Below are 27938 nucleotides of genomic sequence, written 5' to 3'. Positions count from 1 at the left end.
ACCAGGCTCGGCCATGTTGGAAGTTTGGCGGGGCCCAGCGCCCAGGGGCAAGGACCAAGACCCACCCCCCAGGGACACGAACACCCCCGGCTCAGGTGTAATATGAACCCCCCCACCGTGCGGAGAGAGCACCGCCGGGCCCAGGGAGCCGGCACCCAAGGGACACGGCCGCCATCGCCAAGGGGCCCGCACCCCCCACCAGGGACGGGGTAGGGGACAGATGGACCCAGGTCCCACCTTCCTTGTAAAATGTGTGTGCGTGTATGGGTGTTTGAGAGGGTGTTTGTGTGCATGTGTGTGTGTTTATGTTTGAATGTATATATTGAAGGGGGAGGGGTGTGTGTACTAAGGGGGGTGCAGTTAAAATTGGCGAGTAGGGCACTAAGGGGACATCTCCTGATTACTCACAGTGATGTCCCCTCACCCTCCACACCAAGGGGCCCTAAATGTCTAAGGTGCGGTTAAAATTGGCGGGTAGGGTGCCAGGAGGACATCTGCTGCTTGTTTCTCTATGTTTCTGCCAGCAGAATGCATGACAAAGCTATTTCAGGAACATGTGAGGCCACGCCCACTAAGGAGGAGGAGGAGGCTGTTCCACAGCAGGAGGAGCTGCAGGTTTCAACAGGAACCCTGTGAGAAACAGCATCTGCAGCTGAAGGAAAGCAAACTGTTTTCTGTCACTGGAATGTTGCTCTGTCATCTCCTCTGTGAGGACCCTCCTCTTCATCACAGATGAAGCTCCGCCTCCAAGCGTGCTTGTTTGTTCTCCAACCTTCTGCAGGTTCTGATCTGCTTCTTTCTGATTGGTCAGAACCTTCAGACCCAGAATCCTCTGCTTTCTGGGAAATCATCTACACCTTCAATTCAGATGAAATGATTGGATCAGAGTTTTTGTGAATTCACTTTGTTTTGGTTCAGAGAAAAGTTTGAAACCAGAACCTGTTTAGATCCAGAAACTGTTTGGATCCAGATCCTGTTTGGATCCAGAACCTGTTTGGATCCAGAACCTGTTTGGATCCAGAACCTGTTTGATCAAGAACCGAGACCAGGAGCTGAGATGTGCAGACTAAAGAGGAAAGATTAACATGAATCTTCATGTTCTTTATCTTGCTCACAAACAGCAGTTCAGTGTGAGGAAGAGGAGCCACCGGGTCAGAGGTCATGTGATCAAATCCTGCTGAAGCTTTCAGGAGAAAGACTGAAGCTGATTGGTCCAAAGCAAAAGCCTGACTGAAAAGAAAGAGACCAGAAGAAAAGGAGTTTTTCTTTCTATTTCTCTAAACAGCTGATCTGAAGACACAAACCTAAACAGTGACGACAAACAAGACTCAGCAGAACAACACAACATGAGGAAGTGATGAGTTCTTAAAGCAAAGCAGAAGAGGAAGAAGCAGAATCTCTGATCTGAGCTGCAGCTGCTTCACACGGTGAGAAAAGACGAATCTAAAGACCTTTCAGGAAAATCGACTTTCTTTGTTTGTTTGCTGAACTTTGTCTTCACTAACTTGACTGTTTGTCTCTGAATGTTTAGAGAAGATCTTCTTCTTTCTCTACAAACTTTCATCTCTCTGCTGTTTACAGATTTGATCTCATTACTGATCAACAACTGAGGATCAATTCTCACTTATTGATCAGTTTCTGTTTCACTGATTTATGAAGAAAATGGAAACAAATTAATATTTTTACTGTAGATTTTCACAGAACAAACTGTTGATGTTTACAGAAGTGAAAATGCTGACTCATCAAAGTGGTTCAGATCAGCTGACTGCTGCTTCCTGTCAGAACTTTCCAGAACCCAGACAGAAGAAAGAGTTTCTGTCAGAAACACAAACATCATGAAGCTCTGGAGGTCAAAGGTTTCAGTTCTGTCTCCAAACATTCCTGTTCTCCTCCATCCAAACCTGTCTGGAGGTCAAAGGTCATGAGAAAGTCTCTGTTGGAGCTTTGAGAGGAAGAATTCATGTCTTTCTTTCTGTATTTTTTCCTCTTTCTTTGATTTCTGTCTGTTTTTCTTCATGTTTCCTGAAGTGTAGAAACAGGAAGTTTGTTGTTTCTGTGTCAGTGACTGAATGGAAATGTTGCTGCTGCAGCTCCATGTCTCCACCTGGTGGAGGGAGAGCAGAAGTGCAGCAGCTGATGGCAGCTTCCTCTGCCTCCCACTGCTGTCTGACTGCATTCACCTGAACCTGAGAGGAAACACAAGAGAAGAGCCAATCAGTGGAGGAGCAGCTGATCTGTTGGTGAAGGAGGATCAGAGCTGATGATGAGGAGGGTTTCCTCTGCAGGTGAAGGAGGAAGGTGTGTGTGAGCTGATGTGGATCCAGAGAATCCAGCAGCATGGATCAGTGGGAGGAGCCACAGGAGGGAGCCCCTCCCTCTAGAAGCAGAGATGGTAACCATGACAACCAGAGCAAAGCTCAGAGGTGAGATGAACATCTCCAACTGTCCATGATCTTCTCCATGTCAGAGCTCAGGACTCACACCAGCAACCTTCATTCTTCACAGGAACCAACCTGGACCTGGACCTGGACCTGGATCTGGATCTGGACCTGGATCCAGCTGTGGGTCCAACAGGAGTCACAAGTCAAAAGGTTTTCCTCCAGACTTCAAAGTCATGAGTTCAGCAGTGGAACAGTGAGTGTTTGTCAGAGTTTTTGGAGGCTGGATTCTAGTTCAGATGATCAACAGTTTTCAGATGAAGGACTTGAGGTCTGGTTCAGTTCTACAACAGGGTGCATCTCTTCTGCTAAATCCATCTTGAGTACTGTTAATCCGGCTCAAAGGACCAGAATGTTAGGGGGGAGTGTGAGGATGGAGGACTATATTGCTGATTCGGATTAGGAGTTTAACCGTAAACAAGATAGGGTGTCGGTCAAGACACAGGGAGGAGGAAAAAAGAGAGGTGACTCCACTTTTCAGATGTTCTGAATTTATTCCATTGGTGAATATTCCAATTTAGTCTACAAACAACAAAAATCCTCATCACTACATAAATAACACAAATAGCCCTGCTGTAAGTAAAATAAATTACATAAAACAAGGAAAACTGACTCAGTATGTCATTATGAAAATAAACTCCAAATAGGCAAATGATAGGCAAATTGACAACCTCCAGAATAGGCAAAATATAATCAAATCTGCTTTAAAACCTCATAGAAACGGTGACAACAGTGAAACCTAGCGGCTGAGAAAAATAACTGCACGAATAAAACGAGTAAAGCATGTAAAACAAAGAATTCAAACACTTACATTTTGGTCAGTTACTCAATATTGGAAACACAGCAACTGGAATGAACTGTGGTTCGTAGGAATTCTTTTCGCCTTGGAGATTGCTTCCATGCGTGTTCAGAAAATCATGAGAAGACCATAATTCGAACGGAGAAATATACAGAGTTTTAGTTCCCTAACAAAGAGTTCTAGAACAAATAACAGATCTTTAAACAAAACAGATTATCTGGGTTCTCAGAATTCCGAAGCCTGCAAAATGCAGAAAGTTATATGCGATTTAGAAGCAGCCATGCTGAGAAAATAAAAATTCCTTCAGTGCACACTTTTAACAAGTGGACAGAGTCTCCACCCCCGGAAGCAACATGGCGGCCGAATCTCTGCCTCTGGCCGCTTGGATTGGCTGACAGAGGAGCCTGCCTACTTCCTTCAGTCCATATCTGGAATCACAGCATTTCCCCTCTGCCTGTCCGGGGGGCCATTTTACAGACGGACACTGTATGGCAATCAAATGAATCCCCATCTGGTCCACCAATGGCAGGAAATCCATCACAGGCACTAGGTCATAAAGCTTTGTTCTCCACATGTGAGTGGACACCTGAAGAGTTTCCCATAGATTGAATCTGTCCCAGAGATGGTTAATATATGGTCCATGACAGAATTACTGCCCAGTCTTCCAAAGTCTTTCCTTCCCCTGAAGGAGGATGAGCTTGGAGCTGCAGTCATAAAACCTCCTCACTGAATGTCACTTCAGGATGTTCCTTCAAAGTTCAAAAGAGGTTACAATACACACTAAACCTTAAAGATAAACTTCAATGTAATAAAAGTAAGATGAAAACATACATTCCTTCAGGTGTTAGACAGGGTTTTTTTAGGCAACTAAAGTCTCTCTCTGCTGCTGACCCAGAGCACATGGAAACAGGAACTAGCTCAACAAACCAGAAAACCACCGAAGAAGAAAGCAACTCGACATCACTTCGTGTGATGTCATCAACAATGGGCTGAGCCTTCACAACACATAGGATTCAGATTTTCATGCTTTCCAAACATCACATTGTTCTAGTTAGACTTTCTGCTCTCAGAATTTCTCCATTTCTACATGGAGAATTGGAATCAGCTTTTCTAGAAAAAAGTCTGGATTGACTGACAGAAAATGCTGAAAGCTGGAAACTGTTGATCCAAACATGTCATGTTATTCCAGACTAAACAGCTCAGTCTGTGTTCATGTCAAAGTCCATCAGCTGTTCATGAAGAAGCAGATCCTCCAACACTCTGATGCTTTGGTGTTTGCAGAGGTCAACAGGTCACACAGAGAGTCCAGTCTGCAGCCTCCAGCTGTGGATCCATGAAGAGTGACCGGTCCAAAGGTGATCCTCCAGACTTCAGAACTGAACCAGGACCTTCAGACTCACAGTAAGAAGCAGTTTCTAGTGAACAAAGATCTGTTGATGGATATTTTTCCACAGAAAGTGTTTAGATGGGTTTTGAGTAACTTGAGCACCAAATCCAAAACAGCCTTTAAAAATGTCAGGGATGATGTCATCATTTTTTGATGGTTTGAAGTCCTTCAGGTCAGTGTCACGCTGATCAGCGGAGGTGGTTGCCTCGCTGTAAGCTGGAGTGCGCAGCGTCTCACATTAGCGCGCAGCAGCCTGCGTGCGCTCAGCACAGAGAACAATACACGCGCGCCGTTACCAGCTGAACTGAATGAAGGCAATCAGCGCGGAAGCTGGGAAAGCTTAAAACGGCGTTTCACCACTGTGTGTGTAAGAACTGAGCTGGATGACGGCAGTTTCCACGAACTTGGATGCTAAACTCAAACCACTGCGTGATTCGGGCTTGGACTATAAAGGGCTACTGGTAAGCTCAATGCTGGACTTTAATATGTCACATTGTTGTATTGGATTAAAAGAAAAAATAATTAAATGTTGTAAAATGTCCTACAAATGTTTGTTTTGAAATTATACATATTTGTTAACCTGGAAAAAGATAATTATTGGTAAAATATTCTACTTAAGTTGAGATAAATTGTATTTAAGTTTCCTACAATTTAAACTGAGTTGTTGGTTTAGTTTTCTTGGTTACAAATTGTTGGTTTAGATTTCATCCTAATTTATTTTCCTGGTTTACCTTATGTTTGATTTAAATATGCTGAGCTGTTTATTGATTAAAGGTTTTGTTTTGATTGTTTAAAGGTTTTTCACCTACCCCCACTACTTCCTATTTTCAACTATTTTCAACTACTTCCAACTTCTACTACTGTTGCTAATAAAAGACTTGGAAAGAGTGAAATCCTTGGTGCAGTCCTGTCCCTTTGCAAGTGTGGGAGCACGCAGTTTACAAATACACTTGACAGTCAGTGAGTGAACAGAATTCATTCCAAATGAAACTGGTTTTCTGGAATTTTCTACATCATTCCATAGCTGAGGTTCACTTATCAACCAAAGCACAAAGTCTGACGGTTAATGAGGAATTTTCACTGAACTTCAGAAATTCAAAGAGTTTGAATCATTTCTTTACGGTGGCCGACAGGGCTCACACGACATACAAATGGAAAACGCAACGGCATTACCCGAAGCAAGACGAAATTACCCGAAGCACAACGGCATTAAGAGACAGCGCAACGGCATTACCCGAAGCACAACGGCATTAAGAGACAGCGCAACGGCATTAAGAGACAGCGCAACGGCATTACCCGAAGCGCGACGACATAACCGCAGCATTAGCATTAAGCTCAGCACAACGGAAGTGAGGACTTTTTTTCCGGGGAAAAAATAAAAGCCTGGCAGATTCAAACTATTCGGTACGACAGAATTTTAGGGCCACCAAAAAAAGTAAAATTATGAAATTTTAAACCGTAAATTTATGAGAAAAAAATTGTATTTTTACGAGATTAAAGTGGAAGTGAGCATACAGGGCAGCAGCAGCAACAAGTGAACGCTGCAAAGCAGCAGAGCAGACTGACTAAACTTAGTTGAACAGGTGAGCTGAATGTTTATTGATAACGTTCCAAATGTCTGGAAGTTTAGTTGTTTGATTTATGATTTATTAATGTTTTATTTTTTGATTGGTGGTTTGGAGGATCTCTGCAGCCTGATGAAGCCGACGGCGACAGTTATGGAGTGTGCGCGCGCGCGTGTGTGTGCGTGCGTGTGTGTGTGTTGGAGACCCCGCGTGCATGTGTGAGAGCACGGGCGAAAGAGGGGGGTGAGAGCGCGGAGCGGGAGAGTTTGCGTCTATATTGTGTGATCGAGACTGAGAACCTTAATAAAAAGATGATGTCCCTCCCCAGAAGAAGTATTTTGTCTTATTAACTCGCTCTGGAGGCTGACGATCCGAGCGGGAAAGTGAATCCCAAACGAGGATCCGCCTTCGGCCCTGGAGAAAATCTCCCCTGCGTTTCCGACCACAGTCAGAAAGAAAAAAAGAGAAGTCATCGCGCAGGTTCAACAGTATCCCTGCAGCTGTCCACCTGAATCCTTTCTTCCTCCATTAAAGATCAGATCTCTACGTTTGTGTGACACTTCCGTCTGAGGAGGAGCACTTTCTGGCATTTTCAACGTTCTAATGCTAATATAACAGACTATTTTCATTCCTCTTTATTGTTATATGTTATAACGGGACGTTTCATCTGGAGGAGGTGGCGTATGTAACACTGTTTACTTCTGCATTGGTGTTCTGATGACAGGTTCATGTCGTAAGGTGACAGATGAACTTCAGGATATGTGAATGAAAAGGAAAAATAAAAGCTGCAGCGGTTCTCTACACCCAAATGTTACACACAAATCAGATAATTTTCAGTGTAAACCGGTTTTCCGGGGTTCGGTGTCAGTAAAGCGGAGTTTCATATATAAAATAAGGAGCTCAGAGAAACATTTGGGTGTAGAGAACCGCTGCAGCTTTTATTTTATTTTTCAGCGTTCACTTGTTGCTGCTGCTGCCCTGTATGCTCACTTCCACTTTAATCTCGTAAAAATACAATTTTTTTCTCATAAATTTACGGTTTAAAATTTCATAATTTTACTTTTTTTGGTGGCCCTAAAATTCTGTCGTACCGAATAGTTTGAATCTGCCAGGCTTTTATTTTTTCCCCGGAAAAAAAGTCCTCACTTCCGTTGTGCTGAGCTTAATGCTAATGCTGCGGTTATGTCGTCGCGCTTCGGGTAATGCCGTTGCGCTGTCTCTTAATGCCGTTGTGCTTCGGGTAATTTCGTCTTGCTTCGGGTAATGCCGTTGCGTTTTTCCATTTGTATGTAGTGTGAGCCCTGTCGGCCACCGTATTTCTTTATTTATTTATTTATTTATTTATTTTTAATAATTTCTGACTGACATGTTGGCTCCTCCCACCTTCTGTCATTTGTGTTTTTCTGCTCCAAAATGGTTTCAAAGATCAGAGCAAGTCCAAGAGTCCTCTGGAGCTCAGGAACCCTCAGGGAAAGTTGGTGAAGAAAAGTGACGACAGAGATCAGAATCCCAAACAGTCTATGGGAGCAGAAATGTTGGAGGAACTTTCAACAGAAAGGAATCTTTTCATGTTTTCTGATTTGAACATATATTTGAATCAGGGGATAAAACAGTTACAGTCAAATATTTTAATGAAAGTCCTTTCCAAAAATGATCTTATAACTAAGCACAGAAAATATAATGATGCATAATGGTTGGTCTCTTTTTCTTTGCATCTCATCTACAAACTGAAACATTCAATTCTTCATTTTCTTCTGGTCTATATGAGAATCAATGATCCAGTTTTCTGTAACTCTGATTCATCTGTGAGTCAGAATGAATGTTGGAATCATTGCTGCTCTGGAAACAACAGCATTCATGATGCATTTCTGATCTGAGATGATCCAAATCCAAAAGAACTCATCAAACACCATCATGAGAGAAACTCACTTCTAACTAAACAAATGTTTTCTATCAGGGTCCATCAGAGACTCAGAACTGGATCTGGATCTGAACCCAGCTGTGTTTCCTTCAGGAGTGACCGGTCAATGGGTCGTCCTATTGACTTTAAATCATCTTCTGGTGCAGAGAGGTGAGCTGTATGTAAATGTTCTTTCTCACAGACATTTCTATCTCCATGTGTGCAGCAGTGACTGTTGGAGCTTCTCCTCAAACACAGAATAGATCTAGTAGATTCTACTGAGTGTCTGCAGGACACCAGTGGGTCCAGTAGGATCTGATTGTTGCTGATTGTCCACAGACTGGACCAGCAGAGCTCAGAGACTCCCAGTGGTCTGTCTGTCCAGCAGCATCAAACACAGCTGGACTCCATCTTTCTGGTCTGTACATGAACAACAACTACTTTCCCATCATTCTGTCCACAGTCGTCTCCATGCTGCACTTTGGACACCAGTGGACTGTCAGTGTGTCCAACATGGAGCTGATGTTTGGCTCCATGACTTCACTCTGATTGGCTCATTCATCTGGAATTCTGTTGCAGCTGCTGGAGGACAACATTGTCACTTTTGTCAAGAAGGAGCTGAAGAAGATCCAGAAGCTTCTGAGTCACAGGGAGGAAGAGGAGGAGCTGGAGGCTGAAGATGAAGAGCAGAGGAGCAGCAGAGAGTCAGTGATGAAGATCACAGTGAACTTCCTGAGGAGAATGAAGCAGGAGGAGCTGGCTGATGGACTGCAGAGCAGTAAGAGGATTTCTCTGAAGGTTTCAGATTTACTGATGTCTGAACACATGGAACCACAGGGATTCAAACCCTCATCCTTCAGGGCTGCAGAGACTTGATTTACTGTTTGTTGTCTTCATTCAGGATCTGCTGCTGCAGTTTGTCGACATGAAGTCCAATCTGGTCTGAAGAAGAAGTTCCAGTGTGTGTTTGAGGGGATGGCTAAAGCAGGAAGCCCAACCCTTCTGAATGAGATCTACACAGAGCTCTTCATCACAGAGGGAGGAAGAGGAGAGCTGAATGAAGAACATGAGGTCAGACAGATTGAAGCAGCATCCAGGAAAGCAGACAGAGCAGAAACAAGCATCAGACAAGAAGAGCTCTTCCAACTCCCAGCTGGAAGACCAGAACCAATCAGAACCGTGATGACTAAGGGAGTGGCTGGCATCGGGAAAACAGTCTTAACACAGAAGTTCACTCTGGACTGGGCTGAAGGCAAAGCCCACCAGAACCTCCACTTCACATTTCCATTCACTTTCAGAGAGCTGAATGTGCTGAAAGAGGAGAAGTTCAGCTTGGTGGAACTTGTTCATCACTTCTTCCCTGAAACCAAACAAGCAGGAATCTGCAGCTTTGAAGACTTCCAGGTCCTCTTCATCTTTGATGGTCTGGATGAGAGTCGACTTCCTCTGGACTTCCACAAGACTCGGATCCTGAAGGACCCTAGAAAGTCCACCTCAGTGGCTGATCTGCTGACAAACCTCATCAGGGGGAACCTGCTTCCCTCTGCTCGCCTCTGGATAACCACACGACCTGCAGCAGCCAATCAGATCCCTGCTGAGTGTGTTGACATGGTGACAGAGGTCAGAGGGTTCAATGATCCACAGAAGGAGGAGTACTTCAGGAAGAGGTTCAGAGATGAAGAGCAGGCCAGCAGGATCATCTCCCACATCCAGAGATCCAGAAGCCTCCACATCATGTGCCACATCCCAGTCTTCTGCTGGATCACTGCTACAGTTCTGGAGGATCTGCTCAAGAGCAGAGGAAGAGGAGAGCTGCCCAAGAGCCTGACTGACATGTACATCCACTTCCTGGTGGTTCAGGCCAAAGTCAAGAAGGTCAAGTATGATGGAGGAGCTGAGACAGATCCTCACTGGAGTCCAAAGAGCTGGAAGATGATGGAGTCTCTGGGAAAACTGGCTTTTGAGCAGCTGCAGAAAGGAAACCTGATCTTCTATGAATCCGACCTGACAGAGTGTGGCATCCATATCAGAGCAGCCTCAGTGTACTCAGGAGTGTTCACACAGGTCTTTAGAGAGGAGAGAGGCCTGTACCAGGACAAGGTCTTCTGCTTCATCCATCTGAGTGTTCAGGAGTTTCTGGCTGCTCTTCATGTCCACCTGACCTTCATCACCACTGGACTCAACCTAATGGAGGAAGAACAATCACAGATGTCTCAGCCTGAACAGAGAGGTCCATTCCAGTTGTACCAGAGTGCTGTGGAGAAGGCCTTACAGAGTCCAAATGGACACCTGGACTTGTTCCTCCGCTTCCTCCTGGGTCTTTCACTGCAGACCAATCAGAGTCTCCTACGAGGTCTGCTGACTCAGACAGGAAGTAGCTCACAGACCAATCAGGAAACAGTCCAGTTCATCAAGAAGAAGATCAGTGAGGATCTGTCTGCAGAGAAAAGCATCAACCTGTTCCACTGTCTGAATGAACTGAATGACCGTTCTCTAGTGGAGGAGATCCAACAGCTCCTGAGGTCAGGAGGTGTCTCCACACATAAACCATCTCTTGTTCCGTGGTTAGGATTTCGCTTCAGACCTAGACTGTCTCCTGCTCAGTGGTCTGCTCTGGTCTTCTTCTTACTGTCATCAGAAGAAGATCTGGAAGAGTTTGACCTGCAGAAATACTCTCCTTCAGATGAGGCTCTTCTGAGGCTGCTGCCAGTGATCAAAGCCTCCAACAAAGCTCTGTAAGAACTCTCAGGAAAATCACCTTCAGTCAACAAATGAATCTCAGTGGAAACATGAAAGATTCAATAACTGCTGTCTGTCTTTGTTTTCTTCAGACTGAGAGACTGTAATCTGTCACAGAGAAGCTGTTCAGCTCTGTCCTCAGTTCTTAGCTCTCAGTCCTCCAGACTCCGAATTCTGGACCTGAGTTACAACAAGCTTCAGGATTCAGGAGTGAAGCTGCTGTCTGCTGGACTGGAGAGTCCAGACTGTAAACTGGAGACTCTCAGGTCAGGTTTCATTTAAATGTCGATTCTCTACAAGAAGTTCTGCCTGTTTTTCTCTGTTTCAGGAGAAAGTGTCAGATAGAGACGTCAGTGCAGAGGAAACAGCAGAGGACTGTTGTATAGAAGTAAAAAGAAACAACATTCTGCTTGAGTTAAAAATCCTGTTTTTTATGTATCTGATGGTTACAAATATTGTTTCTTTTGCACCAGACTAAACGGAAGAACCTATGTCCATCCAGGTGTTGATATCTGTAACAAGTTCCTGGGGCCTGTTGCACAAAAGTAGGATAAGGGATTAAGCCAGGATATCTTGGTGATCCTGGCTCAATTGATCCCCAATCCGGTTGCACTAAAGCTGGATAGGGGGCAGGAGGATATGTTATGGTATAAGTTACCATGGAGATTTATTCTGTGGAGCTAGCCTGCTCCAGACCAGGCTAAATTCCAGGATCTATTTTATCTCATCCCTAATGTCAGTCAGCAGTCGCCACAAATGGAAACCAATAGTTATTTCACTGCTCACTATACATTGTTATCACATATAACTAGACCCACTGTCATTATTTAAATGTTTGTGATCATTAATTTCAATCATTTTGAATAAATAATGAGTTTTAGATGATGTTGCTATCATTAGATAATTTACAGTTTCCCATAGACTTTAAGGCTATATGTAAAATGATAGAATATTAGGGTCAAAGGGGAAAAAAAGACAAGTCATAATATTGTAACCAGTTGTTTTAAAGGAGGACAGTTGTTAAAATGACAGATGTGGGGCCTTTGGTGAAATTGTCCTTCAGTATGGTTTCATAAACGAAGACATGCTGATGTGCCAGAATATGAAGTATCACATTGTCATAACTATCAAAACTGTCAAAAGAATATGTTGCTTTTCTGCAGAAAGAACCAGTCTCATAAATTTATGACTTTATCCTTTTTCCTCAGTGGGGCCCTAGTACTCTGTCATATAAACAAATACACATTCCATATCAATATAAAAACACAATGTGTAACATTATGTTCCTTTATTGAATAAGGACAAAACAAAGCAGGTAAACTACACTCAAGAAACGTTCACTTTGAATGAACATAAAAAATTATGGAAATGTTTTCCACATGATTAGATAGCGTTACTTGAACAAAAATGAATCATATTGGTCCTACTTAATGTACTTAGGTTCAAACTAATAAATTTAAGTTGAATAAATCTAAATACTGCAGTTGGACCCAACTTTAAATTAATATTGTTGCTCACTCTCAAAAGATAAAAGTTGATCCAACTTAGTTGAATCACTTCAATTGGTCACACCTCATTAAATTAAGTTTATTCAACTTAACTATCCAACACAATTTATGTTGATTTAACTTAAATTTTTGCTTTAATTTTATTTATACATCTGACATTGATAATGTTTTCCATAATTACATCCAATGGGACTTTTAATTTTTGTATCAAAGACATGAATTATGCAGTAAAGTCCCACATCACAAGACAGGAGCTCAAATACCACAAATTCTGTCTTAGGTACCAGAACATTGACATTTTGTCACACGAGGGGGTTGGTCATCATCCTCTCCCACACTCTAACTCATGGTGCAGAAAAAAAAGAACCATATCAGTTTAAATCACTAGTTAAAACAGAGTAAAACAGCTAGACAATAAAACCCATGGACAAAAACTCACACTTAGACCCTAATCTGCCCAGATAGACAAAGAAAATGCTATCCCACAATTCCTTGCAATTACTAATGTATGAAATATTAAGGGTATCATGTTGGATCAACATGATTGAAATTAGTAACTTTTAAATGGATTATTTTTTATGTATGATCGACATGATTAATTCACGTAAGATTTACAAACAAAAATTTTCTTTTTGAAATGACAAGTTACATTTTCATAAAATTAATTGGCTGGTAATTTCCTTTTTTTGAGTGTGCTTTATCACTGTGGTGGTGTTGCCTTTCTTCTTAATTATATATTTTACCTCCTCGTATGCCTCCATGAGGATTTTTGCTTCTGACGGGGAAAGGTACTAGGGAAAGGTCTAGTTGCCATGGTAAATCAGTTAATCTGTGATCTGTGGCGGGGTCTAGTTGAGTGAGCCGTGAGCGCGCAGCTATCCAGGATTGGTTACACCTGGCTTAATGAATCCGTGTCTGCTCATCCTGGCTTGGTCTTTGTGCAACCAATTCAGCCTGGACGCACATGTTTTGGCTTCATTGAGCTCAGCTTAGTCATTTATCCCGGATGTCTTAATTCTACTTTTGTGCAACAGGCCCCTGTTCTGTGTTCTTTGAAAGAAAACATGAATCATTTCCAGAACTGCAGATTTCAATGCACAAACAGTTGCAGCAGATTTCTGACCAACAGAGCAGCAGCTCCTTATGAAGAGATATGAGGAGGTCAAACTGTAGCAGACTGACAGGTCTTTTCCACAGACCTGGTTCTGGAGATTATTCAGAAGCGACCTTGGATCAGAACCAGGTCTTTCATTTTATATACCGTAGTCTATAGGTTAGCTTCAGAGGTCTGTTGCACAAAAGTAGAATTAAGACATCCGGGATAAATGACTAAGCTGAGCTTAGTCATTTAGTCGGACCATGTTCACATTTCCTAGTCTGGAAGCAATGTGTAGAGGGGTTGTGCTGTTATGCAGAAGCCTTTAGTATTGGAACATTAACATTTTGCCGCACAAGGTGGTTGGTCATCATCCTCTCCCACACTCTAACTCATGGTGCAGAAAAAAATAAAGATAACAGTTTAAATGACTAGTTAAAAAAGAGTAAAACAGCTAGACCAGGGGTCGGCAACTTTTTTTACTCAAAGAGCCATTTGGGACCGCCCCTAATGAAAAAAAAGCACCCGGAGCCACAACCCGTTTTGACATCATTATATATATTATGCATGTATATATTATATCAAGGGTGCTCATTACGTCAATCGCAATCGATTTTCAAGGACATAAGTGTAGATTGCGGGCCAGAAAAGATAAAAAAAAAAGTACTTCTTTCTTTTCATCTTCATGTTTATTTGTTACATGTTTATTTCAACATTATTGTTTATGTACTGATGATTAAAAACTACACAGTGAGTTTACATAAAGATACTTTTGTATTAACAGATGAGGCGTTTTATTACAAAGACAGAAAGCAGCGACCATCGTATTCATGCTCTGCTGTAAACGGTGCAATGCGGAGAGCATCATGGCATATTGTGAGGCATTTGGCGCTGCTGGCTCCGTATTGATCAGTATTGATGGGGAACAACGACTACTAATTTAGTGCTCCGTCCTCCGAACACACAATATATTTCACGCACACACCTCCGCTCCGTGCTCACACCCCCATCTCCACCTGCATGTGCCCCTCCCTCGTGGCACGCGCGCCGCTCAGCACAAACACACATTCCGCATCAGTATAAAGCGCGTGCCTCGCAGCTTCCTTGATGAGCTCGTATTAATCGGGCGAGAACTGCAGAGCTTATAGCAGGAGGAGACACGCGGGGCGGCTTTAATAAACTCCGGTTGCTGGACTTCTACCGGGGACATGATGTTCCGCGGGAAGAAAAAGACGTTCTGAAGGCAGAGTTTGCGCTGAGCGCATTTAAACTCGCGTCTGCAGTGAGGTATGTGTCAGAGGATGTCCGATTGGCCATTCTGCCTGTCAATCAAGTCCCGTACTTTTCGGTGAGGATTTTGATTGGCTGGTGGATTTTCAAGAAGCACTCTCTTCCCCTTCAATCTCCCCCACATCCCCGAAGATGACCGGTCGATCGCGACCGACGCAACGAGCTCCCCTGCTCTGAAACACACATCACCGCACACGGGAGTCCAAAACACCGGCGCAAACTCTCCGTCACCAGAAAGCCGCTCCCCGCTCGGCGCCACGCCAAGCCCCCGGCAGAAAATCACTCCAGACCCGGAGTGTTTATTGAAGCCGCCCCGCGTGTCTCCTCCTGCTATCAGCTCCGCAGCCCTCGCCCGACAAACACGAGCCCACCAAGGAAGCTGTTTTTTACGTGGCACGTGCCTCGCACGGAGCCAGCAGCGCCTTTGAAATGCCATGAAAAATGAACAAACTAAAATAAATTTGAATTTTTATAAAATACTCATTATTTTCCAAAGTCACAGGGAGCCACAACAGAAGGATGAAAGAGCCACATGTGGCTCTGGAGCCATGGGTTGCCGACCCCTGAGCTAGACAATAAAACCCATGGACAAAAACTCACACTTAGACCCCAATCTTCACAGATAGACAAAGAAAATGGTATCCCACAATTCCTTGCGATTACTAATGTATCTAATTTAATGGTATCATGTTGGATCAACATGATGGTAGGACTTTGCTGTGTAATTCATGTCTTAGCTGTGAAAATTAAAAGACCCATTGGCTGTAACTTTGGAAAACATTTTCAATCTCAGATGTAAAAATAAAATTAAAGCAAAAAATAAAAATTTAAGTTATATCAACATAAATTGTGTTAGGTAATCATACAAATTTAAGTTGTATAAACTTAATTTAATGAGGTGTGACCAATTGAAGTGATTCAACTAAGTTGGATCAACTTTTATCTTTTGAGAGTGAGCAACAATATTAATTTAAAGTTGGGTCCAACTGCAGTATTTAGATTTATTCAACTTAAATTTATTAGTTTGAACCTAAGTACATTAAGTAGGACCAATATGATTCATTTTTGTTCAAGTAACGCTATCTAATCATGTGGAAATCATTTCCATAATTTTTTTATGTTCATTCAAAGTGAACGTTTCTTGAGTGTAGTTTTCCTGCTTTGTTTTGTCCTTATTCAATAAAGGAACATAATGTTACACATTGTGTTTTTATATTTTAATGGAATGTGTATTATTTTATATGACAGAGTACTAGGGCCCACTGAGGAAAAAGGATAAAGTCATAAATTTATGAGACTGGTTCTTTCTGCAGAAAAGCAACATATTCTTTTGACAGTTTTGATAGTTATGACAATGTGATACTTCATATTCTGGCACATCAGCATGTCTTCGTTTATGAAACCATACTGAAGGACAATTTCACCAAATGCCCCACATCTGTCATTTTAGCAATGTATAGTGAGCAGTGAAATTACTATTGGTTTCCATTTGTGGCGACTGCTGACTGACATTAGGGATTAGATTAAATAGATCCTGGAATTTAGCCTGGTCTGGAGCAGGCTAGCTCCACAGAATAAATCTCCATGGTAACTTATACCATAACATATCCTCCTGCCCCCTATCCAGCTTTAGTGCAACCGGATTGGGGATCAATTGAGCCAGGATCACCAAGATATCCTGGCTTAATCCTTTATCCTACTTTTGTGCAACAGGCCCCAGGTTATCAGTCCTGTTGCTTAAACAGACACTAAATCTATGCTGGGTTAGAGTGAAGAACCTCTGCTGGTTGTTTATGTTCAAGGCTGGGGGGTGGAGCTACCTGGCCTAAAGAATATGGTTAGATCAGCAAACCAAGAAACAAAAAAAACATCCTAAAAGATTTCTGGGATCAGAAATGGGACTTTGGGAGCAGCAGACACAGTGGACCTCACTAAATATTATTCTCTGCAATCGCCTGGCACACTACATATTCATTTACGTAATGACAGAACAACAATGAAATGTCTAGTAACTGACTTGGACCTGTTTATGTGCAAACACACACATATGAAGAATAGAGAAAGGAAAGTTTGGCTCTGCTTTATTCTTTAATTGAGGTGAACATCTTTGAGTTTCAGTTTTACAGAGAAACTTCATGCTGACCTGGATGACCTCTCCCATCAAATGTGCCGTCAACTATCTGATCTAGTTCAGCAGCAGTCCAGGGGGGTATTCCAGAAAGCAGGTTCTGCTAGCTCCCAGGCTAGGAAGTTGATAACCTCAGCTTTCGGTTCCAGAAATAGAGGTATGTTTCAGGGTAGGTCAAGTTACCATGGCAACTCTTGCTCTGAACATAACCTGGTCTGGAGCAGGTTTAGTTGAAGGTTAGTTTGTTTACAGAGAGGTGAAGCAGCATGGCGTGTCCATTTGAAGATGATCTAGTGGATGAAAAAGCTCAGATAATACTTTTTCCACCATGAGAGAGGAGAGAGTGATAAGACCACATATGGATGTTGGAAAGATAAACTTTTTTAGTTTGATCTAACTTCATTATTTGCTTCAGTTAAGATAAATCATTTTTTTTGTTAGGTCACCTTAAAAATAACACGTAGTTTTCAGACAATTATTTTCCTTTCGTTCAAATTAATTCAATTAAGTAGGTGTAACTTTGATGCTGCTGTTACATCGGCACCGCAAGGGATTCTGGGATATCATTCCCTTTGCCTGTCTGGACGGATTTGGGTTTAAGTGTGTGTTTTTGACAAAATGTGTTTAGTTGTTTAGCTGTTTTACTGTGTTTCACCGTGTTTTGCCGAGCTATATTGTCCTACTATGCTTATGTCTCTGCACCATGAGTGAGAGTGAAGGAGAGGATGATGAGTTTATATAGCACCCCCACCACCTGAAACTGTTATGACAGTGACAGAAAAACTTTAATGAGTTTTTGCACTCCGTGCATTTTTTTCCGTTCTTTTTATTGTTGTAAAAATGAGCATATCTGCCGGCTCAAACTTAGACATATGAAAGTTCAAAAAATATAAGTAATTAAGATGGAAAAAAGATTAATGGAGTAATGTGACATTTAGTTAGATAAATACGTAAATTTGAGTTGTATAAACAATTATTGAGTTTGAATTAATTTAACTAAATTATTTAAATTATTTTTCAGCCGTGTTACTTTTTTGATGGACTTATAATCTTATAATTTATCATTAAAATCTCAGACTCCGTCTCACTTCCGTCTCAAGTGTCGCGCTTTCTTTTTTTTCTCTCCACGCGTTTCCATGGTGACTCCAGAAATCGGCAATCTATTGAGAATGTCTTTGTGTACCGTGCATATCTGGTCTTTTGGAACCGACATACCCAGAGTAAGCAAGTTCAGGCTGATTTCAGCCAGAGTTCAGGCTCAAAGTCAGGCTAGTTTAAACATGCTTCCTGAAATACCCCCCTGGTCATGAAGGCCTCTCAAACATAGACTTTCCTTCAGGCAGAGCAACAACACCAGAGAAATGAAATCCTGACAAAAATGTTCTTCATCCTTCAGAAGTCTGAATCCAATCTCTTTGAATGAGTCTTTAGCAGCATTAAACATTTCTCCATTCCTGCAGATCCTCCAGGAAAACATTCAAATCTTCTTGTAGCTACAGTTGCTGACTTGAACTGATGCTGAGACTTTGGACCTTTGCTTCTTCCTGCTGAGTAAGCAAAGATTCAGTCTTCACTTTCAGTGATTCTTTATGAAAGACTTCAGTTTACATGGTAAGATAGCTGTTTTTCATAACATGCACCAATTTACACAGGCCACTGTTCTTCGTGCCATTAGCAACACACGGTCTTCTTGTCCAGAGCCTGGTGAGGCGTACCATCAGCCATTCCAAAACATTGCTTTCTGGTGGTTGAAAATGTTCTTCTCTGGAAACTTGTTTCCACAGGGTTTCTAGCATACGTGTAAATGTGCTTCCTGTGTCAACTACAGCTTCACCTCACACCCTCTGATGGAAACAGGAACAATTCAAAGGTTGGAATCTTTATTTCTAACAAGTCTTTGTTGGACAACAGTGACCCCTACTGCACCTTTTTGGAAAGGTTTCCTCTCAGATGTTTTCTACATGGCTTTTTCAGAGTTGAATGCACTTTTTTCCATTATTCTGGGGCCCCATGCAATCCTTCTCAACCACGGCTCCTATTGTGACAAGCTGTGTTGCTGTAGAGACAGTTCCTCTGAGACAACCAGACACTTTTGGTTGATGTTATTGAGGATATGTCGCACAATTTCTTCTTCTGACATGTCTGTCTTCCACTTCAAACATGAAGCATCATAATCGTAAACAAAGTCCCGGAGACACTGATCTGGCTTTTGAACTGTTATTCTTCATTTTTCTTCAACCTCATTCCAATAATCCGAGGAAAGGAAAGCTGACATGAATGCATGTTAGAATGACGTCCAGTCGTGCTCCAGAGCTTTTGTGGCTTTCCACCAACTGAGTGCTGGTCCCTTTAGGACTGCAGACAGGACTCCCAGCAACTCATGGTTGATAGAGGTGGAACATCTAGATCATGTTCACATTGTTCAATGAAGCTGAGAACATCAGATGAATCTCCAGAGGTCCCAAAGGTGAGAAATTCCATCCTGACAGGCGCTTTAGGATCGTATGGCGCTGCAGCAGGCTGACTAGAAAAAGAAGAGTGAAGCATGTCAGTTGGAGTTGTGGGACTGACATCTGTGGAAGCAGCTATGGTTCTCTGCACAATGGGAGTGCTGGTGGTTCTGAATGTTTCAAGCTGTTTTTTCCATGTTTCATCTCTGTGCAGTATACAGTTAACCACATCCTTTTCTAGTCTTTGCAGTAAAAATGTTTTCTAGTTTTTCTAGACTAGCATGGATATCATCTCTGAAACTGTTTCTCTGTACAGGGAGCTGCTCAGTGGATCTTTGAAGTGATATTCTCATTTAGCAAGTTGTTCTTTCAAGGTGTCGACATCACAAGCTAAATCTTTAGGATCCCTTTGTGTGTTTGGATCCAACTCATTCACTTCAGGTTCAACATCTTCATCACCACCCCAGCAGATCCATCTTCATCATCACCATCATTCTGATCAATGGCTACAGGATTTCTTTCACCAACACAATAGTCTTCCTCATCTTTATCATCATTCTCATTGAAATACAAATAATTTAGCAAAGAAGTAATTTTACTGACAGAGATAAACTCTTGGTGTGACAAATGCCCCTGCAGTGAATTCTGGGTAATCAAATTCATGGCTGGTGTTTAGTACAGCAACAGGGGTCATCAGTTCATTGAGATCCTGATGTTTATAAGTTGACATTTTTCATGTAAATAGTTGTATATTTATAGAAATCAGATCCTCATACGGGCCTCCATATGGAACCAACTTTGGGAGCAGCAGAACCAGCTGAAACCCTTAGACTACCAGCAGAACCATCAGCAGCTCCTTTTCAGGGCCACATTCAGACATTTTGGGCCCTGTGGATTCTCATGTTTTTCAAAGCCCCTCTACAGTTTAGAGATGTCAGAAAATGCTTTCAGTGGAGAACTAAAGATTTTTTCAGCTGTTTTTCTGCAATGTGATCATATCAAAATATATTTTACAATTCTCTTTGCTCTTTTCATTGAGCCCCTAGCCCAGTAAATCAGACAGTGTGACAATTTAAAAGGGGTGATGATAGGAAAGGAAGAACAAATAATTGGGCTCTTTGCAGATGATATTATTTATCTGCAGAACCCAGAACTAGCATTCCCAAAATACCTGACGATTCTGAAGGACTTTGATAGTAAATCCGGATACAAATTAAATATTTCTAAAACTCAATTACTTTGCATAAATTATAAACCAGCAGATTCAATTAGACAAAGATATAAATTGAAATGTGATGCAGTAAATATAAAATATTTTAGTTTTTCTGATGGTAAAACTTGGTAAACTTTTAGATTAATGATATTAGGATGAATAGTTCAATACAAAAAGATTTAACAAAATTGAATAGTCTGTTCATGGACCTTAGCTCCAAAATAGAGGTTATAAAAATGAATGTGCTACCTATATTGCTATATCTTTTCTTATCATTGCCAGTGCAGATCGCAGAGGATCAATTTGTAAAATGGGACAAACAAGTGAGTAGATTTATTTGGGAAGGGAAAAAAAACCAAGAGTGAAATTGAAAACACTCCAACTAGAAAAAGAAAGAGGATGATTAGCTCTCTCAAGCTTTCGAGAATACTATTTAGAAGCCCAGTAGTAGTAGTAGTATGTAGTAGTAGTAGTACTAGGCGGCGTGGCTGGAGAGGGTCCGTAGGTCCGCCGCGAGACTTGAGGATCGGCGATGACTCGAGACGTGGCTTGGAGGTCCGGCTATGGCTCGTGACGTGGCGTGGCGTTCGGCGAAGTTCCACAGTGAGGTAAGTGAGTCCAGATGAGTTCCTGCTCAGCGTGTCCAGCTTGGACGTCCACTCGTAGGAATGAGGTTCCTGGAACAGGACAAAGAGTTCGTGAGGCGAAGGCGAGAGGTACATAACCTGAGACTATGAGAGGCCAGACTAAGCACCATTAGAGGCAATGAACTGGTGATGAATCCTGGTCTTGAAGTTCCTTATGTAGGTCTGGCAAGCAGATGAGTTGAGTGGACCCAGCTGGGATGAATCAGGGGCCAAGCAGAGAGGGGAGGGGGGGGGGGGGTCTGACAGAGGCACCATGACAGTACCCCCCCCCCCCCCCCCCTCAACGACCGCCTCCAGGTGGTCCAGGGCGGCGATCAGGATGGGCCTGGAAGAAATCTTCGATGTGGAACGGGAGATCCATGATCGCTCCTCAGGACCGTAGCCCTTCCAATTAACCAGGAACTGGTGCCCACGACCCCGACAACGAATGTCCAGGACACGGCTGACCGTGAAGGCAGGAGCACCGTCGATGATATAGGCGGGCAGCAGGGAAGCGGACGGCGGGCATAATGGACTTTCCTTAACGGGCTTGATTTGTGAGATGTGAAAAGAGGGGTGTACCTTGAGAGCTCGAGGGAGGCGTAGATGGACACAGGTGGGATTGATGATTTTTTCAATGGAGTAGGGTCCAATGAACCGATGACCCAACATGCGGGAGTGAGCTTGGATGGGAATGTTGCGAGCGGAGAGCCAAACCCTCTGACCAGGCTGAAACGTGGGTCCCACCACCCTGTTTCGAATGGAGATGCGACAGTTGCTCTCCTTGGTGCGGAGGAGAGATTCTTTGGTTTGGCAATGCTGGAGATGTTCTTGGACTGAAGGCACCGCAAAATCAAAATCTTGGAACGGAAACAGAGGTGGTGAGTACACGAGGGCGGCTTCTAAAGGTGACAACCCAGTGGCGGAGGATGAGTGAGTATTGTGGGCATACTCTATCCAGACTAGATACTGGGACCAGTCCTTGTCGTTCTGTGCTGCCAGGCAACGTAGCGCTGCCTCCAGTTCCTGCTTGCCCCTCTCTGCTTGACCATTGGACTAAGGGTGATAACCAGAGGTGAGAAATGAACCATCTTGGTAAAACAAACAGTCTATGACAGTGAGTATGACAGAGTTACCCTGGGATGAGGGTGGTCCGGGGATGAAGTCCAAGGCAATGTGTGACCAAGGATGGCTGGGGGTAGGTAGTGGGTGAAGTAGTCCAGCCGGGGCAGTATTAGCCAACATGGAACCGGTGCAGGTGGAACAGGCTGCTTAAAATTCCCGGACGTCCTTCTCCATAGAGGGCCAAAAGAATCTACGCCTGAGAAGATTAAGAGTTCGTTGGACGCCGCCATGGCAGGACACTTTGGAGGTATGTCCCCAGGACAGGACTTCAGACCTGAGGGAAGTGGGGACGAATAATGTTCCGTTAGGACAAGGGGCGTGACCGGTTTCCTCACCTTGAGCCTGGATGTCACGGTTTTCAATATCCCAGGTAAGGGCACCCACGATTCAGGTGGAAGGGATGATGATGGCTGTGGATTGTTCCGAGGAGCTGTACTTGTGGGAAAGGGCATCAGGCTTGACGTCCTGGCTACCGGGTCAGGTTCTAGTGGTCCGTCCATACCACAAAAGGATGTTCAGCCCCCTCCAGCCAGTGTAGCCATTCCTCTAGTGCCAACTTGATGGCTAGCAGTTCTCTGTTCCCCACATCATAATTTTGCTCTGCAGGAGATAGTTTTTTTGAGAAAAAAGTGCAGGGTTTGAGCTTACCGGATTGAGGTTCTTTTTGTCACAGGACCGCTCCGACCCCTGAATCCGAGGCATCCGCCTCTACCAGAAGAGGCGCGGTGATGAAGAGTTGTTTGAGTTGATCGAAAGCCTGTTGTGCTTCCTGGGTCCACTGGAAGTTCTGGGTGGTGGGTGTGAGACTAGTAAGGGGTGCAGCAATGCTACTATAGTTCCCAATGAACCGCCTATAAAAATTAGCAAAGCCGAGAAATTGCTAAAGTCTTTTGCGGCTGTTGGGGAGTTCCCAATTGGAAATGGCTTCAATTTTAGCAGGGTTGGGTCGAATGTGGCCTGGCTCAATGATGTATCCCAGAAGCTGAACATGGTCAACATGAAATTCACATTTCTCTGATTTGACATATAGTTGGTTCTCGAGAAGACGGGTGAGTGCTTGGCGTACGTGCTGTTCGTGTTGGGTCTGGTCATTGGAGTAAATGAGTATATCATCCAGATACACGAAGACGAAACGATTAAGAAAGTCACGGAGGACGTTGTTAACGAGTCTCTGGAAGACGGCAGGGGCATTAGTCAGCCCAGAGGGCATGACCAGATGTTCATAATGTCCAAGTGGTGTGTTAAATGCCGTCTTCCACTCGTCCCCCTCCTTGACCCGGACCAGATGATAAGCGTTGTGTAGATCCAGCTTAGTGAAAACTCTGGCCTCCTGCTCAGAGTCAAAGACAGTAGAAATGAGGGGTAGAGCGTACTTATCTTTAAAGGTGACCTGGTTTATTTCCTTATAATTGATGCAGGGGCGTAAGATCTTATCCTTTTTCTCCACGAAGAAGAACCCAGCTCCAACAGGGGATGACGAATGTCGTATTTGACTCAGGGATAGCGCTTCCTGGATGTAGCTCTCCATCGTGAGTCTTTCAGGTCCAGAGAGGTTGAACAGTCTTCCCTTGGGGAGGGTGGAACCAGGTTGTAATTTAATTTCACAGTCGTAGGGGCGGTGGGACGACAGAGTGCAGAACTTGGTTTTACCAGCTTGGACGTCCACTCGTGGGAATGAGGTTCCTGGAACAGGACAAAGGGTTAGTGAGACGAAGGGGAGATGTACATGACCTGAGACAATGAGAGGCCAGACTAAGCACTATTAGAGGCAACAAACTGGAGATGAATCCTGGTCTTGAAGCTCCTTATGTAGGTCTGGCAGGTAGATGAGTTGAGTGGACGCAGCTGGGATGAATCAGGGGCCAAGCAGAGAGAGGGGGAGTCTAACAGAGGCACCATGATAATAGGTGGTGATTACAAACTACTTATCTGGCCCTCACAATCTCAAAAATTCAGAATGGGACAGATGGAGAGTACTTTTAACAAATGGAGTGACAGAAGAATGATGGCAGTGTGCATGTTAACAGATAGAAAATTGTTCAAGTCCTTTGGAAGGCTCAAAGAGGAGTTTCAGCTTGATACGGCTGACCTATTCAGGTATTTCCAATTAAGGCACTTTTACAATACGGAAATTAAAAAATATCTTTGTCAAGATGGAAGCAAGTTAATAGAAATGCTGACGGGGGTCTTACACTCAAAGGTTGTTTCCAAACTGTATAAATGCTTGTTAAACTGTAATGGATATAATTCTCTGTATATAAAACAAAAGTGGGAATCAGAATTACAAATTTCACTGTCAGAAGATGAATGGCATTCAATCTGTGGTCTACAGCATAGCTCCACATGTTCTAGAAAATGGAGAGAATTTGGATGGAAACACAAGACAAGTAATTTTTATTAGTCCTAACATAAAGAGTAAACAGCTGGGAACCCCACAACAATGCTGGAGGCTGTGTGGGGACTAACCATTCACACATTTTCTGGTCATGTTGAAATATTTCTCCTTTCTGGGAAAATATGGTCGGGATATCCTAGGAGATGAGATAGTCATGGATTCCCAGAGACTGTACTTTGGCCTAACAACGGACATCATTCGACCAGAAGACAAGTACCTGTTCAAGGTGATTATACCAGGGAAATGCCGACACTGCAGCAATGGAGAGGCATTATGGAGGAAATTTTCTCCATGGAGAAGATAACACATTACTTAAGGCTAGATGCACAAAAACTTGAAGATCGATGGAAGAAATGGTTACAATATTCTGCTTGAAACAATTTTATTTGTTGTACCCCGCTACTCATGTTTACTTTTTTTCTTACAGAAACAGCTGCATTCTGTGTTAAGAAAAATATTTAAAAAAAATCAAGTAAAAAAAGAAAATCAATTGGATTGTAAATATGTAATCATGAATAATTCATGACGATCAACGATATTTCAATTCCTTGTCTGTTTTAACTTCATTTCAAGTCATTTCTAATCTATTGCATTTTCAATACTGATCATGTTTTTGGGTCCAAATCCAAAAGAAATGAACAAACAGTCAAAATGTCATCTGTCATCAGGGCGGGTCCCACCTGACTGAATGGACCAAGTTCCTGGACCTCCAGCTGCATCACTGCTCCTAAACACACTTTTCTGTCTGATTGCAGGCTGAAGAAATGCAGTTTGTCAGAGATCAGCTGTGAAGTTCTGGTCTCAGCTCTGAAGAAAAACCCGTCTAATCTGACAGAACTGGAACTTAGCTGGAACCAGAACCTGCAGGATTCAGGAGTTCTTCATCTGTGTGGTTTTCTGGAGAGTAAAGACTGCAGACTGCAGACTCTGGGGTCAGACTCCATGTTTCAGTTGTGTTCAGATCAATATGATGACAAAGTTGTGTTGACCCACAGTGAGCAGAAATGTCCAGATTCTGATCTGCAGCAGCATCTTCCTGCAGCTGCTTGTTCTTTTCAAAGATCTGCAGAAGAACTTCTTCTTTTCTTCCTGCAGCTGCTTGTTTTCTGCTCACATCAAAGCTCCCAGCAGCTTCTGACTCTTCATTCAGAGCTGAAGTCATGCTTGATCAGGGATCAATGTCCAACATTTGCTGCTGACTCTTCCTCATCACTTCCTTCTTCTCTCTGCTTTGATCTGTTGGAGCTGAAAGTCTCTGCTTGAAGGGCTGCAGCAGAGAAGGACTGGAAGATCATCTCCTGAAAACTGGGAGGAAGACTTTCCAGCATCCTGCTGCTGAAATTCTCCCATGATTCAGTGCTGTTTGGAGAAGAGCTGAGCAGAAAGAGGAAGTGGACTTTTTCTGCTGTTGCTGCAGAAACATCAGTTGGTTTGGATGCAGCCACAGGCTGATGTTTGACTTTCACACATCTGGACTTCTTTCCTGAAGCAGCTGCATGTTGTCCTGAATGTTCCTGAATGTTCTTCTTCTCTGCTTCTGCTGGACTCTTCTGATCTGCTGCTGTTGCTTCACATCTTTGGACTTTTTCTGAACTTTCTGATCTTCTTCAACTCTGAACTCTTTAGAAGAAGTGAAGGATGAAAAACAGGAACTTTGTCTTTAAACTCAACTCTTTGTTCTGGATTCAGGTTTAGGGGCTGCAGTTTGTCAAAGATCAGCTGTGCTGCTCTGGTCTTAGTTCTGAAGTCCAACCCGTCCCACCTGACAGAACTGGACCTGAGAGGGAACAGACTTCAGTCTTCAGATGTCCAGAAGCTCCAGGATCTGATGAAGAGTCCAAACTCCAAACTGCAGACTCTGAGGTCAGTAGAGGGTTGGAGTCAGTCCAGCTGCTTCCAGATGTTTGGTCCTAAAGTTAGTCTGAGAGCAAAGATGCAGAGTTTTCTGTGAAGCTGCAGCTTCTCAGTGAAGCTCTGAGGAGAATGATGACAGGCTTCAGGACAACAGTCAGCCAATCAGAGCAGCAGAAGCTCCAACAGGTGAAGATGACAGGAAGCTGCTGCTCTGAACAGGACTGAAGCTCCTGCTGCTCTTTCTGCTGCTGTGCTGCATCACTGACTGATAGACCAGGATCAGGAGACACTTCTTCATCTCTGTCTCTACACTTTCTCTCTGCAGGTGGGAGGACTGGTCAATCTGATGTTCCTCCTGGAGGAGCAGAGAGGAGCAGCTGGTCTGCAGAGATGTTGTGACTGGACCGTGTTCCTGGGATGTGGAGAGCAGAGTGATGGAGGAATCAGAGGAAGTGGAGATGAGTGTCAGAGCTGCAGCAGGAACTGATCTGAGATCAGCTCCACTGTCTCTCAGATATGGTGCTGCAGCTCCCCCGGTGGACTGATGGAGAACTGCACTTCCTCTTTTCAGTCTACTTTTTTTTTTTCACTTGTCCTGTCCAACAGCTGGGCAAACAGATGAGAGCTGAGGGCCTCTTGTGTTGGACATATTTTACTTTAACAACAGGGGTTATGAATCTTCTGACAAACCAGTGGTATGTCTGAATAAACCCCTTTTGTAATTGAGGCCAGACTTTATTAATTTCAATCATATTTGAAAATCTTTGGTGTTGGACCGGACGGAAAAGGAAAGGAGGGAAGAAGAGAGAGGGATGTTAGAGAGAGGGGGTAGGAGGGTGATAATAGGAGGGGGGGTAGAACCATGAAGCAGCATAAAGTAACAAGTTTACTGGATGTTTATCATTACGGTAAGGTTCAAGTGTAATACAAATCTCAAAGGGCGGGGCCTGTCCACACTAACACTCAGATGTTATAAACACACCTATTAGCTGCAGAAATGTCCACATGTCAACATGTACACAAAACAGATATTGTTCACGCCCCCCCGGGCGATCACATCCACCACCAGGCCAGGGCCAGCAGGACCACCACGAGGCCCCCAGAGCCAGAGAGCAGGGAGACATGGGGGGAAAGAGAATGTCGCCCCAGCCCAACCAGGAGAGCAGCCCCCCCGCCGCGCCGAGAGGGCTTAACGCGGGCCCCCACCCGAGAAGGGCGCCCACAGCCATAGACGAGCACCTCATCACCACTCAGGAGTTCTGGGCATCCCCCCGCCCCAACCCCAGGTACGAGCCAGGAACCCCAAGGGAGATCCGCTCTGCACTCCAGGCAGCCACCCACCCGGCCCACGGTTGGTCCAGGAAGGAGCAAGGCAGGGGACAGCCGACCCCACCCAGGAGGGAGGCACTCCAGGGAAAATGGGGG

The 27938-nt window shown here is 43.6% G+C and overlaps 3 protein-coding genes across 5 annotated transcripts in view; 2 read left to right on the top strand and 1 right to left on the bottom strand.

The window, feature by feature from the left end:
• The window catches only part of LOC144989338 (uncharacterized), a 118594-nt gene that overhangs the window by 33887 nt on the left and 56769 nt on the right, over nucleotides 1-27938 (bottom strand). The window lies entirely within an intron of this gene.
• Nucleotides 1274-18724, top strand: LOC144989064 (NLR family CARD domain-containing protein 3-like). Of its 2 annotated transcripts, XM_078940930.1 has the most exons (10): nucleotides 1274-1427; nucleotides 2286-2423; nucleotides 2506-2634; nucleotides 4519-4638; nucleotides 8147-8260; nucleotides 8429-8507; nucleotides 8669-8867; nucleotides 8991-10824; nucleotides 10921-11094; nucleotides 18311-18724. In XM_078940930.1, the coding sequence occupies exons 2-10, from the start codon at nucleotides 2338-2340 to the stop codon at nucleotides 18354-18356; spliced, it is 2781 nt and encodes a 926-aa protein (XP_078797056.1). In that variant the 5' UTR covers nucleotides 1274-1427; nucleotides 2286-2337; the 3' UTR covers nucleotides 18357-18724. The 2 variants fall into 2 exon arrangements, with proteins under 2 accessions (XP_078797056.1, XP_078797057.1); XM_078940931.1 differs by lacking the exons at nucleotides 10921-11094; nucleotides 18311-18724 and having other exon boundaries at nucleotides 8991-10828.
• LOC144989380 (ribonuclease inhibitor-like) lies at nucleotides 18610-27938 on the top strand. Its single transcript, XM_078941760.1, has 4 exons — nucleotides 18610-18720; nucleotides 25415-25591; nucleotides 26349-26522; nucleotides 26839-27938. The coding sequence occupies exons 1-4, from the start codon at nucleotides 18698-18700 to the stop codon at nucleotides 26858-26860; spliced, it is 396 nt and encodes a 131-aa protein (XP_078797886.1). The 5' UTR covers nucleotides 18610-18697; the 3' UTR covers nucleotides 26861-27938.

The sequence above is a fragment of the Oryzias latipes genome, chromosome 2 (assembly GCF_053564925.1).
Source record: "Oryzias latipes strain Hd-rR chromosome 2, Olatipes_Hd-rR_3.1".
In the NCBI taxonomy this organism is placed as follows: Eukaryota; Metazoa; Chordata; class Actinopteri; order Beloniformes; family Adrianichthyidae; genus Oryzias; species Oryzias latipes.
The sequence above is the reverse complement of the archived record's forward strand: the minus strand, read 5'-3'. Positions and strand labels throughout refer to the sequence as shown.

What these genes read in the sequence shown, in the direction of transcription:
- LOC144989064 (XM_078940930.1), top strand. Translation starts at nt 2,338, where the DNA reads ATGGATCAGTGGGAGGAGCCACAGGAGGGAGCCCCTCCCTCTAGAAGC. An exon ending in AACCAGAGCAAAGCTCAGAG is followed by an intron (nt 2,424 to 2,505) that starts GTGAGATGAACA and finishes CATTCTTCACAG; the next exon opens with GAACCAACCTGGACCTGGAC. An exon ending in GGCTGATGGACTGCAGAGCA is followed by an intron (nt 8,868 to 8,990) that starts GTAAGAGGATTT and finishes GTCTTCATTCAG; the next exon opens with GATCTGCTGCTGCAGTTTGT.
- LOC144989380 (XM_078941760.1), top strand. Translation starts at nt 18,698, where the DNA reads ATGGAAACAGGAACAATTCAAAG. An exon ending in GAAACAGGAACAATTCAAAG is followed by an intron (nt 18,721 to 25,414) that starts GTTGGAATCTTT and finishes GTCTGATTGCAG; the next exon opens with GCTGAAGAAATGCAGTTTGT. An exon ending in TGCAGACTGCAGACTCTGGG is followed by an intron (nt 25,592 to 26,348) that starts GTCAGACTCCAT and finishes TTCTGGATTCAG; the next exon opens with GTTTAGGGGCTGCAGTTTGT.